The sequence below is a fragment of the Ochotona curzoniae genome, unplaced genomic scaffold (genome assembly GCF_017591425.1).
Source record: "Ochotona curzoniae isolate NIBS_2020 unplaced genomic scaffold, NIBS_Ocur_1.0 scaffold_4701, whole genome shotgun sequence".
In the NCBI taxonomy this organism is placed as follows: Eukaryota; Metazoa; Chordata; class Mammalia; order Lagomorpha; family Ochotonidae; genus Ochotona; species Ochotona curzoniae.
The window spans coordinates 56,054,360-56,073,043 of NW_024467122.1; the positions used below are offsets into that span (position 1 = coordinate 56,054,360).

Here is an 18,684-nt window from a genome sequence, read left to right on the forward strand (position 1 = left end):
GTGATCTCACATATAAACATGACTTTTATCTCAGGAGTTATGTTGTAAGGAGGGAAAGAAAACAACATCTACCACACCATTATCTGAACCACACCAACCAGAGTGTGATGACTTAATAATTTGTTAGAAGGGAAAGAAACTGATTTTTTTTAACTGAGGTTTTTTTTTTCTACACAATTCAGAGAACACACTTCCTTCTTCCCTCGCTTCCTTTTCCCTCCCATCTTCCTTTTACTTTTTAAACTTTTGAGATAACATGTTTTAGATTTATAATACAGTAAAAGGTTTAATCAGAAGTTGACTTTTTTTTTAAACAAAGGAGTTACAACTTAAAATGGGTGTTCTTAAGACAAGAGTAATATGATAGGTCCCAAGAAATGTGTTGTGAAAAATGAATTGAACTTGGTCAGTGGGTTGTGCTGTAAGTGCTGCCTACTGACCAGACCTTCAGTCATGCCAGGTCCAATCAGTGCCTACTCAGAAGGCTGACAGTGAAGTTTTGACAGTGGATGGATGCTTGGATCCAGGAAAGCCTTCTATCAGGTTGTCAAGTTTGCTGCTTTTTCTTAAAATTTTTAATTTATTTAAAGTTTATTTGAAAGGCTTACACGCATGCACACAGAGAGAGAGAGAGAGAGAGGGAGAGAGAGAGAATATCTTCTCTTTGCTGATTGACTAGCCAAACACCCTCCACAGTGAGGGCTAGTTTAGGCTGAATTCAGGAACCCAGTCCTTGGTCTGGCTCATCCAGACAGATGGGAGGGACCCCACTATTGAGACACTACGTTTCCTAGGGTGCACATTTGCAGGAAGTGGGATTGAAAGTGCAGGAGCCAGGGCTCCAGCCAGGCATTCTCATAGAGGGTTTGACTGTCCCAAGTGGTGTCCTCCTTGCTATCCTAAATACCTGCCCCAGTCTGTGTCTCCATGACTATTACAAACACTGGTACTGGAACTATTAAAGAAACAGTATTTAAGTATATAAGGTGGTGGAAAAGCATGAGACAGCAGTTAGAAGTGGAGTAAGGATGAAAGGAATTAACATTTGTTGGATGTTCCGATGTTCTCATGCAGAAGTGTGAGAGTTAGTTTGAATTAACACAGCATCAGCGAGAGAGTACACCATCCGCATGTACAAAGGGGGATGAAGCGTGCACAGGGCTTGGCCTCAGCTCCCAGAATCAGACCTGCCTCAGTAAACTCAGGGTCAGAGAGGTGTCCAGGGCAGCACTTTCAAACCTAATTGCTCACTCCTGTGTTAGTGTTTCAGGCTGCTGAGCAAAACAAAAGGGTAACTGGTGTCTCCACTTCCATTAACATAATTCTACTCAACACAACCCTATGGCAGCCTGGCACAGGCCACCCCAAGAAGTCTCTTCCTAGTGGGGGTCTTGGTTTTGAGGCTGGAGTTCTTCCAACATGCCTTTAATGGGCACTCATTTTTACTCTACTACAGAAATTTTATAATGATGTAGATCATATTCAAACAATAACAGTTATTGAATGACCAGTTTATCCACTGGAATTCCCAGTTTGCAGTTGAGTATTCTGGACATCTATAATGAGAAACACAACACTGTCATCAGAATAGCATGACATCACAAGCTCTGATCACACTATTCCTTGTAAAACTTACCCTGTCTTCAGGGATCTTCTAAATGATATTTCAAGAGTGTCCTTATAAACTACAGTTTTGATATAAATCAAATCAGAACAACATTATTTCAACACAAAAGATTCTTATTTTGGATCCAGCTTAGTTTTAAGTTTTGGTTTTGAGATTAGTAATATTTTTGATTACTCAATAAATGTTCAATATTAAGAACATATCATTTCTCAAATCTAAAGGATAAAAGTAGAAGCTTCACTTAAGAAATTAAGGCAGAGAAAAATGGTAACTTACAGATCTATTCATTTTGACAAACATTTCTTAAAGATATTACACAAATAATATTATAGAAACAATAAAAATTTCTCCCATGATCTCATTCTTCAAAAACTAAAAACTGAATTTTTCATCTGTCTCTCCATTTGTCATATATAACAATATTTTATATTAGTGTTACAAGGGTGTGACTTTTTCCTTAGTATCACAAAGTCTCCATGTATTCAAGTTTCATGGCAATTATTTCTATGTCTGTGAAATATTTCACTAAGTTTGTATATCAGGAACATATTTCTATTCATTTCCCTGATAACATGGCATGGTACAAACTTTGTTTTATTTCTTATGAGAAATCATCCTTTTCATTTCTCTTCCTCAGCTGTGTTTTTAATATGACACTATTGTTTCCAAGAATCCAGCCCAGGAGGACTTCTCTTTTAACTCAAGTCCCTCTAAGTTCTGGGAGAAGATTGCCCTGGTCTTGCTTAGCTTGGAACCAAAGCGATTCACCTAGAACAAAGAGGCAGTGATCCTGTTGATCACATTGTTTATTACATTGTTTCCAATCCCAATCATGCCAGATTTTCACATTATTTTTTTCCTTTCTGTCTGTCATAGGACAGGAAGGAGTCTAGAAGGGGTATAAGGGAAGGTTTAGAAATCTTCATTAAATGAAGCATACCTGATGATAATAGATTTCCTTGAAATGCTTGTCTTACTCTGCTACGTAAAGTGATTGAAAGTTTAAGACTTCTCTGAGACAAGTTGCATAAAACTGAATATATTCTGCTTGTAAAATGATTAGTACTAACGATACACTGTTCCTGGAATAGATGATCTTGTTTATGTGCATGCAATTATATTTCCTGGGAGTGTTTTGTTTATCCCCCAGAGCTCCTGTTATGATATCAAAGATTTTTATCCTTTTACAAAGTGAAAATGTGCTCTTGAGTATGGCTCCCATGATTATTTGCAGGGAGTTGGAATGTATGTCAATTTGAATGAATTGGATTTTCAAAAAATACTATTGCTATTGAAAGAAAGAACTATGTTTTATTTCTTATGTTATTAATTTTAAGCATATCATTTTGCTGAAATGATTTGGGTATACACTCTTTATAAAGTCATTCTAATTATCCACAAGCTTTGGTCAAAGCTGTATGTTTGTGCTATGTAATGAGGCTCTGGGCTGCATTTAGTTGGTGTTGACTCAGACCAGCATTTTCTTGTACTACTCGGTGATGATGGTGGACTTCTGTTAATTTGTGTTAATGAGTATCCTAATTTGTATTTTCCCTAGATACTTAAAGCCATAAATTTGTTCCCAATTGTAGAAAAGTAATATACTTAAAGATTATAAATTATGAAGAATGGCTATATTCTATTCCTTCGGGTGACTGTGGCAACATGTTTTTCAATTGCACTGTCTGAACTGGGCCAGAATTTCATTTTCCCATGTACTACTACATAGAGGCTACAGGAGAAGCCACTAAAAGGAAAGAAGCCATTTGGGGACATATGAAATGATCCTATTCCAGGACTTTGAAAGAACCATGGTTGAAATGTAACAAACCAAGACCCAAGACATCCTAGAAGCCTCAATTTAGACTGGGGTTTTGGTCTCCCCTCAGAATCACAGAATTTTAGAGAAACAATGGACCTTAGAAATTATAGGGTCCAATTCAATTATATTATAGATGAAGAAACTGAGGATGGTGAAAATGAAGTAACTTGTCCTTGAGAGACAGTGTGTGAGAATCTTGAAAAGAAGGAATCAGGTAAAAATTCTGCTCTTAACTGCCAACAATGTCCCAGAAGCAGGCCACAGGAGGCATTGCTGTCTGTCTCACATCCCTGAAAGATTTTCCTTAGATACATTCGAGTTGCTTCTGAGATCATCAGGTTTAGGTTTGAAGTGTGCATTACACACATAAAGCTATTGTGCAATGAGTAACATGGATTGAGGCAGCAAACAGCAGCCAAGAGCTCCTCCTTTAGCACTGGAATTACTTTGATTTTTAATCCTAAAACTAAGTTCATGGAATAATATGTCAGTTGAGTTGATTTTGCGCTTAATGTTTACATTTGCTTATGCTTCAAGTATTTTAATGTTGGATTTATAAGAGTGTTTGATGTTTACTACATTGTCATGTATCCAGAAACTTAACTTCAGATATATTTAAATATCTCCATATATATAATGATATATATCTCTCACTGTGCACACATGCCTTATTTTATAGTAGTGTCACTGATAGAATCTTATCCTGATTTTAGATGAACTGATAGTATGTGTAAAATCAGGCTACTGTTTTAGTAAATTTCATTATTTAATATATCATTTGAGCAGTTTTGTAGCATAGTCCAGAAAACTGAGGGGACAAGGCTACTTGATAGTAGTAATACATATTTAACTAAAGACATTCAACTTACCAGGACCTTCAATAGGCATTGAGACACAGATGAGTAAAATCATGGCATCTAACCTTGAAGAGTTAGTAGGATTGAGAACTGACAATAGGCAGTTTTTGAAGTGGGCAGAAGCATTACAATTTTTTTTTTAAAAAAGGCTATAAGAAAGATTAATTTTTTTGTTAAATTGCTTAAGAACTCAGGGAAGTATGACAACATTTCATAAAAATATCCATAAAAATGGTCAACATGAAAAGTCTTGGTGCTTCAAATGGTTGGCTTAGGTTTTCTGGAACATTTAATTATGGGTGACAGTTTATTCCCTGATAAGGCTAGATAAACAAGTTGTTGATTTATAGAGATTCCAACATTTTTATAATCTGTGCCCTTTAACAAAGTCAATTCCAAAGGTTGTTTGGAGAAACTTTAGCCATCTCCATTAATTCCATTAATTCCTCCACCCCCACAGAGCCATTCCAGAAAACATACAAAGTTAGCGTTTGCTTAACACATGCATGTTGGACACGAATCCCTATGCCCTGTTTGTAAGTGAAGTGAATATACAAGTCCCTTCATAAGAAGCTACAATTCCTGGAGTCCCCATTTCCCCAAGACCTACCCAAATTTGACTATAGTAACGAAACAGAGAGCAGATAAATAAAGAGGCTTCAAACTGTTCATGGAAATGTATACTCCTTATTTTCCCTTACATTGTCTTTGTAATCTAAAGGCCAAATCATGGATACAACATTGATATGACCAACTTCCTGGGTGCTGATTACTTAAATCAACAGAAGTCTATTTATTTCACTAGTTAGTGTAATAACAAATTTAGCAAATTATGATGCATGTCTTGTGTATTACAAAAACTCAAACTGACTGTAAGAAAAGGGGCTGGAGCTTAACAATTTTAGAACTGTCTCTGGCTCAAAGAGGCTGCTGCATGCCCACAGCCTACATGCACGTATCTGCTCAGATAAAACCAAACCCCTTTAGTTTGTGAAATTCTTACAGAATCATTTTCATTCTTTCTAAAACTTAGCAGAGTTTGTGAAAGGAAGAACCTTGGCAGCCTACTCAGTAAGGTTTTGAATAGCTTTAAGCAGAAGGCATTTAAAAACAAACCACCGTTTTTGGAATTATTAATTACATTGTATTATGTGACACAGTTTTATAGGTACTGGGATTCCCCACCCTTCCCCTAATCCTCCCCCCATGGTGGATTCCTCCACCTTGTTGCATAACCACAGTTCAAGTTCAGTTGAGATTCTTTCATTAAATCACCCTGTTTTAAGAACAAAATTTAAATACTTGATGTCACCTTTATTTTACTATGTCTTCATTCTTTTTCTTCTATAAGTTTAAATATACTTCTTTTTTTAAAAAGATTTATTTATTTTTATTGGAAAGTCAGATATACAGAGAGGAGGAGAGACAAAGAGGAAGATCTTCTGTCTGATGATTCACTCCCCAAGCGGCTACAACGGCTGGAGCTGAGCCGATCCGAAGCCAGGAACCAGGAGCTCTTCCAGGTCTCCTACATGAGGGCAGGGTCCCAAGGCCTTGGACAGTCCTTGATTGCTTTCCCAGGCCACAAGCAGGGAGCTGAATGGGAAGTGGAGCTGCCGGGATTAGAACTTGCGTCCATATGGGATCCTGGGAGTGCAAGGCGAGGACTTTATCCATTATGCTATCGTGCAGGGCCCTAAATATACTTTTTAAAGATTTGTTTGTTTGAAAGTCAGAGAAGAATGACAATCTTCTGTCTACATGAACTCACTCCCAAATGGCCACAACGGTTGGGGCTGGCCTAGGCTGAAGCCAGAAGCCTGTCACTATCCAGGTGTCCTATGTGTGTGGCAGGGATCCAAGTACCTGGGCCATCTTCTGTCGCTTTCCTAGGGGTATTAGCATGGAGATGAATGGAAAGGGGCATAACCAGTACTGGAACCTGTACTCATATGGGGTACAGGCTGTGGCTTAACCTGTGATACCATGATCCTACTCTGTTCACTCTATCATTTAAAAACTAAAATTTAGGGCCTGGTGTGAGGGTTCAGTGGCCAAATCCTCCACTTGCATGTACCAGGATCCCATACGGGAGGCTGGTTCCGTGTCCCAGCTGCTCCACTTCCTATCCAGCTTCCTGCTTTCACTGCTGGGAAAGCAATGGAGAAGGACCCTGTGCCCATGTGCGGAACCCAGAAGAAGTTCCTGGCTCCTGACTTAGGATCAGCTCAGCTCTTGGGCAGTGAACCAGTGGATGAAAGATCTTTCTCTCTTTCTCTTTGTAGATTTGCTTCTCCAATAAAAATAAATCTTTAAAAAAACCCTAGGGCCCGGCGCGATGGCACAAGTGGTTAAGGTCCTCACCTTGCACGCCCGGGATCCCATATGGGCGCAGGTTCTATCCCAGCAGCCCCGCTTCCCTTCCAACTCCCTGCCTGTGGCCTGGGAAAGCAGTGGAGGACGGCCCAAAGCTTTGGGACCCTGCACCCGTGTGGGAGACCTGGAAGAGGCTCCTGGCTTCGGATTAGCATAGCATTGGCCGTTGCGCTCACTTGGGGAGTGAATCATTGGACGGAAGATCTTCCTCTCTGTCTCTCCTCTCTGTATATCTGCCTTTCCAATAAAAACATAATAAAAATAAATCTTTAAAAAAAACCCTAATGTTTATTCCTTTATGGGATCCCTGAGGGCCAAGTGGGAGAGTTTTGAGATTATTTTAACTGATATATGTTAGCATCAAATTGAATGAAGTAAGTGATCCATGGACCAAAAATGTTCTGACTATAAAAAACAACCATTGATTTTTATAGAGTTCTGGGTTATTTGCAAAGTCATTCAGCTCAGTGCTTATACATAGAGAGGCAAACTCTCCCCAATGTGTTGAAGCCATACTAGGCCATTACTTGGGCAGTTTGCAGATCTCTCTCTCTATGAGCAAAAGCAAACAAAATGAAACTACAATAAAGAGATAGGGAAAAATATCTAACCAACAAGAAGCAACATAAAGAAGGAAGAATTTAGAACTCAGATGGTAAAGTAACTTTTTTAGTAACTTTGTTGGATGGATAGATGAATGAATGGATGAACAAGATAATTTATAAACCTTTAAACCCCTGAATTCCTGCAGTTAAAGGTTTGTAATAGCAAAGAGAAAAAGGAATTATGTACATGTTGATAATCTGATATCTTAAGGTAGCATCTTAAATTCTGTAAGAGAGCTAATTTATTTTTTTCTTACTAAAGGCAGTGCTTTCCAAAGTACCTTCTACGATGCTGGAATGATTGCTGCTTACACTGTTCAATAGTCATGTAACGCAAGTGGATATTTGAAATGTGGTTGTGTAAATGAGTAATTGAATTTCCACCTGTACTTTTAATAATGTGAGTAGTTACACATGGGGTCATAGCCATGACAATGGACAGTGAAACTCCAGAATGACAGAAACATCATAAATATCTAACAGAGGCATTTTAGTTTGATTTTTAATGGTTCATTTTTTTTTTAATTGAACACAGCATTTCTGCAGTGATTTTACCAGCCATGCTATATTTCCAGCTCCTTTACTTCTGTTTTTTATTTAATTTTTTTTAAGATTTATTTTATTATTTTTTGATTGGAAAGGCAGATATACAGAGAGGAGAGACAGAGAGGAAGATCTTCCGTCCGATGATTCACTCCCCAAGTGAGCGCAACAGCCGATGCTATGCCGATCTGAAGCCAGGAGCCTCTTTCGGGTCTCCCACGCGGGTGCAGGGTCCCAAAGCTTTGGGTCATCTTCTGCTGCTTTCCCAGGCCACAGGCAGGGAGCTGGAAGGGAAGCGGGGCTGCCAGGATTAGAACCTGTGCCCATATGGGATCCCGGGTGTGCAAGGTGAGGACCTTAACCACTTGTGCCATCGCGCCGGGCCCCCTTTACTTCTGTTTTAAATGCTGCCTCTTATGCTTCAAAAACAAGAAAACATTCTACTTGTTTTTCTATGGATTCTAGGAGATATGCCACTTGATGCTGAAGCTGTTAAGGAGAGAGGGAGGACAGACAGTGCTCAGACCAGCATAAGGGAAAGGCTACAAGAGGCTGCATCTTGGGAGGAACTGACAAGCTTGGGCAAGAATAGGTGTTGTGCAAACAGTCACTTGAAGGCATAAATGAACAATATACACTTGGTATGATACTCAGAACATAGTAGGCTTTTTGCAGATGTTTGTTAAATGAGCCTGGGATCTGGACCTGGTAATGAAGGCATACCCAGTTAATGGGCAGGATCACTTAGTAAAAGGGTTCGAAGGAACAACCAGTCTAGAATCTAAAATAAGGATCAGAACAGAAGAGAAAAGCCCAAGAAAGGGCCCCCAGTACAGATCAACGGGAGTGAAGAGGTGCCAGCTGCCTGTTAGCATGTTGTCAGGGCCATCGTGTCCCACTGAGCCCTTCAGGCTCAACCATTCCTATCCGGACCACATTGGACAGGGCATCAACTATCCAACCACATGCTGGATTCCTGCCTCAGTGACTAGGGAGTTTTTCTCAGGCTTTGTGGCCTCTTACTACCCATTCCTGAAATAATTTCTGGTAGCTTTCTTTGTAACTTGTGAATTGATAATAGTAACTTAATAAGAGCCTCATAGGCACAATTTGTTATCACGCACTGAGGTCCCATAAATATACAAGTTTTGTAGTTGTGTCTTGGAGATGATACAAAAGTGCTTCATTGGGCCCAAAACTAAGAATATGATAAACTTGCCCAATGCCAAGCAGTTCTTTGACTTGTGAGGCCTGCCTCACACTCACCCAGCTCAGATCCTAAGGCCCTGCATGTTCCCTCCTAGAATTTCCGTGTTGGAGACTCTAGTAGTAGGGCTCTGTTAAACTGCCATTCTTGCTCTACACAAAGTCTATTCCCCTTGATTCTTTTTGCTTAACACATCATTCTCTTAGGCTTTTGTTTGTTTGTTTTCATATGTCAATAGCTGACAATGAAAAATGGTGTCCAAGCATTCTTTTTCTTTAGGGTAGTCACAGGAAAACTTAGTTCTACAGTGACTTGACAAGATGAGAATGTCATCATTTCAAGGAGAAATTGAACTAGTTACTAATTCAGCCACTAATGATATTGAAAGTCGAATTTCTTTAGCAGAGTCACACATTTTCAGGTTGAGAGTTAAGATTTATCCCATTCAATTCATCTATTAATGTGGATGGAAAAAAGGTTCAAATTAGATTAATGCCCCCACCCCCACTACTGAAGAGGCTCCTCAGTGCGATGGGGACCAGAGGGCTTTCTTTTCACTTCGTCATCTTCCTCTTACCCTAAGCTAACTTGTGCTTCTGTTTTCCCTAAGAGGGAGGAAATATCAGGACTCCATTGTGTTGCAGTGGAGGTAGTCCTTTTTCTCTGTATTGTCACATTGCTTTCAGAGCTGTTCTGAATAAAAATGTACTTTTAAAGAGATCTCACATTCCAGAAAGCTAACATCTGATTTTCATGATCTCATTAGCATCATTGTCATATACACACTCTGATTTTTGAAGATGAAGAGAAGTGAGGGTTAATTTTTTTGTGAACATCTCAAAAATAATGAAGTGACCTTTCTAGAAGTGTGAATTTTCCTATTTACTTCACCATGAGAATTTTAGAAAAATTGAAGGGAAATTTAAAAAATCATTTACGTTTTACAAGCTAAACATTTTTAAAATTTGGGAATATTCTGTGTAATTTTACTCTTAACACATAAAGGGCATAAGATAGTTTACAAACACAAACACCAATATGTAAAGGGAATATTTCAGCTCTAGATATCAATTTTTTGTTGTTGTCTCATTTTACTCATGTCTCTACCAATGGTCAAATTTTAAAAGAAGAAAATCAAAGATAATTCATAAAAATTACATTTTAATGATTTATTGTACCTGCCTAGTAAAGATATTTATTATTTTCCTTATAAATGTACTTTAAACATTGTGTCATGGTCAGACATTGTGGTACAGTGGGTTAATATGCCATCTGGGATGCTTGTATTCCATTCCAGAGTACCTGATTGGTGTCCTGGCCACACTGCACTGCTGATTCTGCCTCCTAGCAATATCCTTGGGCAACAGTGCATGATGGCTCAAGTACTTAGTTTCCTGCTACCAAAATGGGAGACCCAAACTGTGGTATCTGGCTTCTGGCATTGACTGTTGTGGGCATCTGGGAAGTGAACCAGTGGATGAAAGATCTCTATCCTTTTAAAAAAAAAGATTTATTTTTTTACTTACTTTTACTTAAAAGGCAGATTTTTCAAATAGAGAAGGATAGAGAAAGAGATATCTGTTGATCTTTTTGATTTGCTCCTTTCCCCAATTTTCAAGTAGAAAAAAATAAACACAAAAAATTTTAGAAGCGTTTTTTTTTTTCTTGTCAGTGTTCATTATATTTTTGTAAGCTCAGAAAGCATTATGGAATGATCCATTTCTTTCTTTTTTTCTTTTTATTAATCTTACTTAGTTGCTTAGGGTACAAAGGGTCAAGGGTTACGGAAAGTGGGTAATACCATTGTTTCCACACTAGTCTAGTATCTTCATTTTTTCCCCCCTGTATCTGGGGTCAGGGGGAAACAAAGGGAAAAGCACCACCCATTCCAAGTCCCCATTGTGAGGTGCTCTCCAAGGGTCCTGCGCAAGCAGTTTTGATAGTTCAACAGTTCAGAATTGCTGCCAATCTTGCTATTCCAATCGCAATGAAATCTATGCAGAATCTACTGGCTGACATAGTCTCCTCACGGTTAGGGTTCTGAGATCAGCAGTTCAATTGGAGGGATCTCCAAAGAAACTTCATCTGAGGTGATCCCAGACCAGATGCTTGTGTGTGCTTGCCAGTACAGGGTCCAGCACAGTCCTTTGCCCCAGTCAGCTTATGCACATGCTGGTGGTTGCAATTGCTGGGTCAGTTCTGTTTCCAGCCCTGTCTTCCACATGAACCGATGTGTGCTGTTAATGTGTAAATCTGGAATGCTTAGGTTTGATAACCACTGGATCCTGACTGTAGCTTCAAGCAATGCACACCATGGGACACAGCAAATCATGGCTCAAGTAACTGAATTCTTGCAACCAACATGGAAGACCTGGATTAATATCCCAGCTTTTGCTTTCAGCCTGGCCCAGTCTTTATTCCTGTTGAGCTGTCATCTTTTCACTTGTCAAACTCTTTATTTACAGGGCCATTAAGCCTTTGACTATAATGTAAATTAAAATATATTATTTCAAAAGCAAATAAATGAAAAAGTATGCAAACTGTTTCTTTGAGGCATTTAATAAAAATTGAATATCTTATAAATATCATATTAAAAAGAACTTAAAAAGGATATGGTTCTTGGAATATTTTAGTGAGTTTGATCTTGGTTTGTTTAAGGACTTTGGAAGTACTAGTTAGATTATGCATTTTAAGATAATATAGAATTAGTGGACTCTGACCTCCCAGATTGAAGAGAATGTGGTAAAACTCTGGACCATTGCTACTATAATGAGACTGTAAGGGGAAGAAAAGAAAATCAAGCCAAAGATTACTTTTTTATATTTAAAGAGCTATAAAAATATGTTATGTGTATAAATAAACTTATCATTTGAGGTATTAAAAGTAAAATTAAATACATATTATAAACTACCCAAGTAAAGGACTTTACCAAAGAATGAATGAATGATCAAGTACAAAAGAGCTCTTCTAACTTTTTGATTTGTCATCGAGCTTTAAGACAGGTCAATAGAGGCAATTCATTCTGAAGAAAGAAAAAGATAAAAGAAAATCCACAGAGCCAGGAAAGGGAGGAAGGAAAAATGATGAAGAAATCATGGCCTGAAGTTTCCAAGTTATGTAAAAACATGTTCAAGAAGTTTAACAAACTACAAATAGGATAAATTTGTACCTAGACACATCGTAGATAAAGAAAGTTGAAGACCAAGGGAAAATCCAAAAAAGCAGTGAAACAGCTCATCACATAGAAGGAACCCTTGGCTGATTGATAATCAGCTCCCTCCTCATCATAACGTCAGGGGCCAGAAGGCCAGAGATGTCCTAATTCCATAGTGGTGATAGTAAAAACAGTTACCCAACAATTCTATGTCATAAAAACCGTAACCATAAACATAGTTATTGCAGGATCTTATCATTGACTTCTTATGGGAGACAAGGACAGCAACTTTTTGGGCTTTAAGTCTTAGCTCTATCTTCGTATTGCCAAGCTGAGAGGGTACTACTGTTTATATCACTTTTGTGGAGAAAAGAGATTTTAATTTTTATTTGCTTTTAATGATTCATATAATTCTCCTGAGTTTCTTGTGCTTCTGACCACTTTTTCATTCTACAAGCTTTGATAAATAATGTGTGTTTCAGAATTTTTAAAATTCTTCCAAGTTATTTGAAATGATGGGAACCCAATAATCCAGAGCAATATTTGATGGCGAAAACATGTCAATGTCAGACATGTTTCTATTACATGTATCATTTCCTTAATCTTAATTTCTCACAGCAATCACATCAGATTATAACTAACATGCTTTTTAAAATGTATTCAGGAGAAAATATTTGGCTAAGAGGCTGCTTGAAACACTCCCATCCCAAGTCCCAACTCTGCTCCCAATTCAAGCCTTCTGCTAATGCATAGCCCCAAAAGGCAGCAGGCGATGGCACACGTGCTAGGTGCCTGTCAGTCACGTGGGACCTGAGTTTCCAACTTGACCTGTTCCAGCCCTTGCTATTGCAGGCACATGGGAGATGGTGCCTGCTAATGGAAACTCTGTGTATCTCTCAAGTAAATTGCATTTAAAAATTAAAAATATGCATAAATTTACACAGAACTGAACTACAAAACAGTTTAGTTTCCCTTTTCTTGATTTTTCCATGAGCAGTTTAAAATAAATATTATAACTTTCCTTTTTCGAGTAGTTATTTCTGTTATTTTTCTTCAGTTATCAGCTTTTAAAATAGGGGAAAGCTATAATTCATAGCTTCTTAATCCTGTATTGAGGATCCATTATTTTTAAGGATACTTCAACTGGCCAAGAGTAAAAGCCCAGTTGAAAATTTAGTGTTTTATGGAGACAGCCATTTCTTTTTAAAAAACCAGTTTAAAAAACTGATCCTTAAGTTGCTGTTGTCCAAAAAACTCTTGAGGGAGAAACCCTAGATAGTCCAGCAAATCGAAAAAAAAAAAAAAAACGACAATGCTTCCATTCCATCTCACAAAGGATAAGTTTGTCCAAGACTTCCATAAACAAGACTCTTCTAGTCAGCAGTCAACTTAGCATTAAATTTCATCAAGCAATCCTATAGACATTGGAGGGGTCACCAGAGATGAACCAGTGAGTCTGAAGGGTAGTTCCAGGGTCCAAAGTTTCTGTAACTTTAAAGAAATATAACTGCTGACAATAAAGAGAAAAGTAAATTTGATTTTTGAGGTTTCAATGCCTGTTCTGCTGATAATTACATCCAGTGTGTCACTGTCAGTGACAGGGGGCTCACAGGCACACATTTAGCACTCAGACCACTTTGATGCTTGGAAATTTTCTTCGTCATAATGTTGAATTCCAATTTGTCTCCCCATAGCTTTCACTTACTGCTAATAGTTACACTTCTTGTAAACCTTAGAGAAAATCCAATTATGTACTATAGGAGTTCCCTATTTATTTTAAACAGTTATTACAGCATCTAGAATCATTTCCTCTTGATTTCAAAGTCCTTCATCATTCTAATTTTTCATTTAAAATACCTTTGTTGATCTACAGTCCTTTTACAATGTATGTCTCCAGGAGCTATTATACTGCACCAATTCTGTTCAATTAGCATGAAGTGTTTCCTACATGCTACGAACGAATTTTAAAAATTAACATTTTAATGAGCTACATTTCCCCTAAACAATAAAATAGTCAAGTACATGAGACTGGTTTTTCACATCAATTGCCACTTTACAAATTTTCTGTATTAAACTGTGCTGTAAATATACTTGCATGTTCTCTTTTTTGAGAATTATGGTACATGAAATGACAAGACTATAAAAAAAGATGTTTCTTTTTATCAATTGCAATAACACAATGTCCTTTTACAAGAAAAAAAGAACTGTAGGCTACAGAAAAAAAATGATAATATCCGTTGGGTTAATTGAGGTTTTTAATTTTAGAAGGTTCCAGTGAGGAAAATTTTCCGTCTCCCTGACAGGTTTCGCGCACACCGTCCCAGGGTGCAGGTGCTGCTTGTATATCTCTCGGGCTGTGTGTGACATTGTTTCCCGCTGAGGCACACATGATGAGAGCCATGTTCTTATCAATGTCGCTGATACGGAATCAACTCTTGCACAGGATTTTGCCCACTGTCACAAAAACTTCTGACCAGCTCAGGATGTGGTCCTGGGAAGTCAATCTTTAAGCTTGTTGTACAAATTCCAGAGGCACTGATGTGGCCTGATGTGGCCTGGGCAAATGCTTCTAGAGAAATGCCATGCACAAGACTTCAACCACCAAACAGTCAATGTAAAATCCTTTGTCAGGCGGCAATTTTGCAATGAAACTTTTCACCAACATAGCAGTCTGCTTCTCATTGATCACTCTAGTTTGATGCAAGCTATCTAGGCATTCTTGTGTGCTCTGTAGTCCAGCTACATAGCCCACTGGTTGTGGGGCAATGTTGTACTGTCCAGCTTTCATTGCAATCATAGTCAACACAAAGGCCTTCTGGAAGGCATCACAGACAACAGGCACTTTCACTTCTTTGCCTGAGGTCCTTACAACATCCTATTCATCTCCAGATTTGATATGTGGGGCCATGGCATGGTTTAGTGTGGTAATCACATTTTATCAAGCATAGATTTCACCACACGATTTCCAGCCACATGCTTAATAAAATGCCACATTCCACCAGCAGATGCTCCATCTTGACCCTGATTGATTCTAAAAACTTTCTTGTTCCTCTGGGAAAGCAATGGCCAACGTGGTTCCAGTTCCTTCTGCCAGATATTTCAAACTTGCTTGCTGCACATTGGGAGTTGGCAAAATACCAGTTACTGGGGTTGTGGGAAAAGATGGCATCAAGGGTATCTGTGGAGCTCTTCATGCATGCCCCTTTGTAAAGGTGTAAGTTGAACCAACAGAAAATACTGATAAAGGAGGACATGGAACCCGTGAAGACAAAATAACACTTGGAACAGAAGTTGAAGGTGCAAAGTGGGACAGAGGAAGATTATGGAAAGCAGCAGCAGCAGTGAAAGAGGACACAGGAGATGGTAGAGAAGTCCCAAGTGGAGGAACAGAAGAGCTGGGGAAGGTGTGTTGAGGCTCAGACAGGAGCAAGGGGTGGCTGAGGAATAGAATATACTTGTGGTGGCAAGAACTCCACAGGGACACGTGAGCAAAAGAGAAAGAAGAGTTTGCAGCTGAAGGGCCTGGAGTGGCAGATGTGGTAGCAGCTGTGGCAGCTGGGTTTGGTAGAGGAGTCCCAGATGGTGTTGTCCCTATTTTACTCTCATCCATTATTTTTTTTTAAAAAAATTATGGTATACTGATGTTCCAAGAGAGTATGTGTACTACAGTTACAAAGTGCAGGACACAGAGATCAGGGCATAGCATTGTGAATGGCAGAAGACAGGGAAGATGCAAACAGGAACTCCCTGCCCACTTTCCTGCTTCCAAGAGGAACCATTTTTTTTTTTAATTCTTAAATTCATATGTTGAAATTCTACTTTCTAATGTAGCAGTGTTAGACGTGGGGCTTCTGGGTGGTAATCAGCTTCAGATGATTCATCTATGATGAGATTGCTGTTCTTACTTCAAGGAGAAGGGACAAGAGCTCTCCAGGAACATGGAGAAATTAACCATTGAAGATTCCAGAGTAATGGGAGCTAAATGGCATCACTTATTCTGGGACCATGACTTGTGCTGGGAGGAGAGCAAACTATTACTAACATCTATTTGAGGTTTTCCCTGCCACTGATTTTGTTTTTTGAGATCACATGCCTGTGAAATCAGTAGAAGGAACCTCTGTGTGTCAAACCAAGGAGAAGCAGTAACAAGAAGTATTGTGGTACAAATCTAAATGCTATGAATTTTTCTTTGGAAATATTGTATTATTAAGATTAATACATTAAAATGTTTTTAATTACTATTTTTTCTAAAATTACGTGTTGAGATTATAACCAACATTGCCTACATGAAACCAGAATTTTAATTACACTGCAGATTTGACAAGTAAGAACATTTTTTATAGTTATTATATTCCAAACCTTTATTGCTGGTCTTGAGTCTTCCTTGAACGTGGACGATACAGAAACTCTTGCATTCTTTAATATTTTTGTGGTGTCCATGTCTATGGATAAAACACAAAATTACTCTTTTTAAAAAATGTAACTTCTTTCACAAAAAGAAATGAAGTTTGTTCATTTTTTCCTTTTAACAATGTATCCTAAACACGGAGAGAAGCAAAGATTAATGACAGAGGACTAGACATTGATATAACTTGTCTCAGTCATAGAAAATGAATGTCTTATTTCATGTTTTTACTAAGTGGGGACCTAAGGTTTATATAATTCTTTGATATACAGGTTCTCAAGCCATCCTCACAAGCCATGCTATGAGGTAGGTAGTATTTCTCACAATTCACAAATGAGAAAGCCAAAGTGCAGGAACTCTGTGACATGTTTAAACTACTACTTATGCAAATAAAACAAAATGTGCTGGGTCTAGGGAGGTAACCTAGTGGCCAAAGTCCTTGCCTTACATGCACTGGGATTCCATATGGGCACAGGTTCTAATCCCAGCAGCCCCACTTCCCATCCAGCTCCCTGCTTTTGGCCTGAGAAACCAGTTGAGAATGGCCCAAAGCCTTGGGATCCTGCACCCGTGTGGGAGACCCAGAAAAAGCTCCTGGCTCCTGGCTTTTGATTGGTGCAGCTCTGGCCATTGTGCCCGCTTAGGGAGTTAATTAGTAGATGGAAAAATACTTCTCTCTGTCTCTCTCTTCCTCTAAGTGTATCTGCCTTTCAGTAAAAATAAATAAATCTTTAAAAAAATAAAATGTGCTTATGAGAAAGAGACACGCAACCCTATATATATAGAAGTTTGATTTACAATAGTGAAGACATGGAAACAATTCAGACACCTGTCAAAAGATGAATGCATAAAGAAACTGTGGTACATCCATTCTATGGAATACTGTTCAGCCATAAAAAAGAATCCTACCATTTGCAACAAAATGATACCAGCTGGAAATCATTATGCTTAGTGAAACAAAAAGGACAAATGTCATATGTCTCTGATATAAAATGGCTTCTATGCAAAGTAAAAAACACATATATAGATGAACAAATATATACATATATTCTCATGCATGGATTATATAACGAAAACTAACATACCATAAAGCAACTTTATGTTGCAATATATGTCTCTACTCCTGAGTAAAAGTAGGGCCTCCCACTGAAATCTGTAAATACAACTGTGCAGTGTAACATTAGATTTTCTACCTTTGCCTCTACCTACCACATCATGATACGTTCAAATAGCAGAGAGTTAAACCTGTAAATGCTATTAAGGAGCTGTACTACTGTGAATAGCAAAATCTGGAGGAAATGGTGGAGGGGAAAATGGAGAGGGAAGAAGTGGATGGGAGGGAAGCAACTCTATACCTACAAAACTGTATCAGGGTAAATAATAAATATGTTTGAATAATAATGATTAAAAAAGAGGGCCCGGCGGTGTGGCCTAGTGGCTAAAGTCCTCGCCTTGAAAGCTCTGGGATCCCATATGAGCGCCAGTTCTAATCCCAGCAGCTCCACTTCCCATCCAGCTCCCTGCTTGTGGCCTGGGAAAGCAGTCAAGGACGGTCCAAGGCTTTGGAACCCTCCACCCATGTGGGATACCCGGAAGAAGTTCCTGGATCTTGGCTTCAGACAGGCATAGCATCGGCCGTTGCGCTCACTTGGGGAGTGAATCATCAGACGGAAGATCTTCCTCTCTGTCTCTCCTCCTCTCTGTATATCTGACTTTCTAATAAATAAATAAATCTTTTTAAAAAAAAAAAGAAAAAAGAAACAGGGAGGAAAACACTTCCTAAACAAAAGCTGAGAGCATACATCACCACAAACCTGTCCACAATAGATGCTGAAAGACATTCTTAAACATAAATAATGAGCTACTAATGAGCAAGAATATCAGAAAGTAGAAAACGAACTATATAGCTACACAAATCCAGACTGCTCTAATTTTATAAACCATTGTATCTTTAATTATAATTAATATTAAATTAGACTTAATGTTATGTAAATATACTATACTAAATGTATAGGGACTATATTAAAATGTTAGGAAGCAGGCAATATACAAAAAGGCAAAATGGAACATTAAAAATTCAAAATGTAG

General features: G+C 38.4%; 1 protein-coding gene and 1 pseudogene across 1 annotated transcript in view; both read right to left on the reverse strand.

Annotated features, from left to right (window-relative positions):
• Positions 1-11,638: 11,638 nt before the first annotated feature.
• FAM227B (family with sequence similarity 227 member B) overlaps positions 11,639-18,684 on the reverse strand; it is a 127,522-nt gene continuing 120,476 nt past the window's right edge. The window contains exons 10-11 of the mRNA XM_040968448.1: positions 16,551-16,633; positions 11,639-11,812 (exon numbers count right to left, since the gene is read on the reverse strand). Of these exons, the coding sequence (XP_040824382.1) occupies positions 11,639-11,812; positions 16,551-16,633 (257 nt within the window). The remainder of the gene's footprint in view (positions 11,813-16,550; positions 16,634-18,684) is intronic.
• LOC121149169 lies at positions 14,620-15,801 on the reverse strand (annotated as a pseudogene).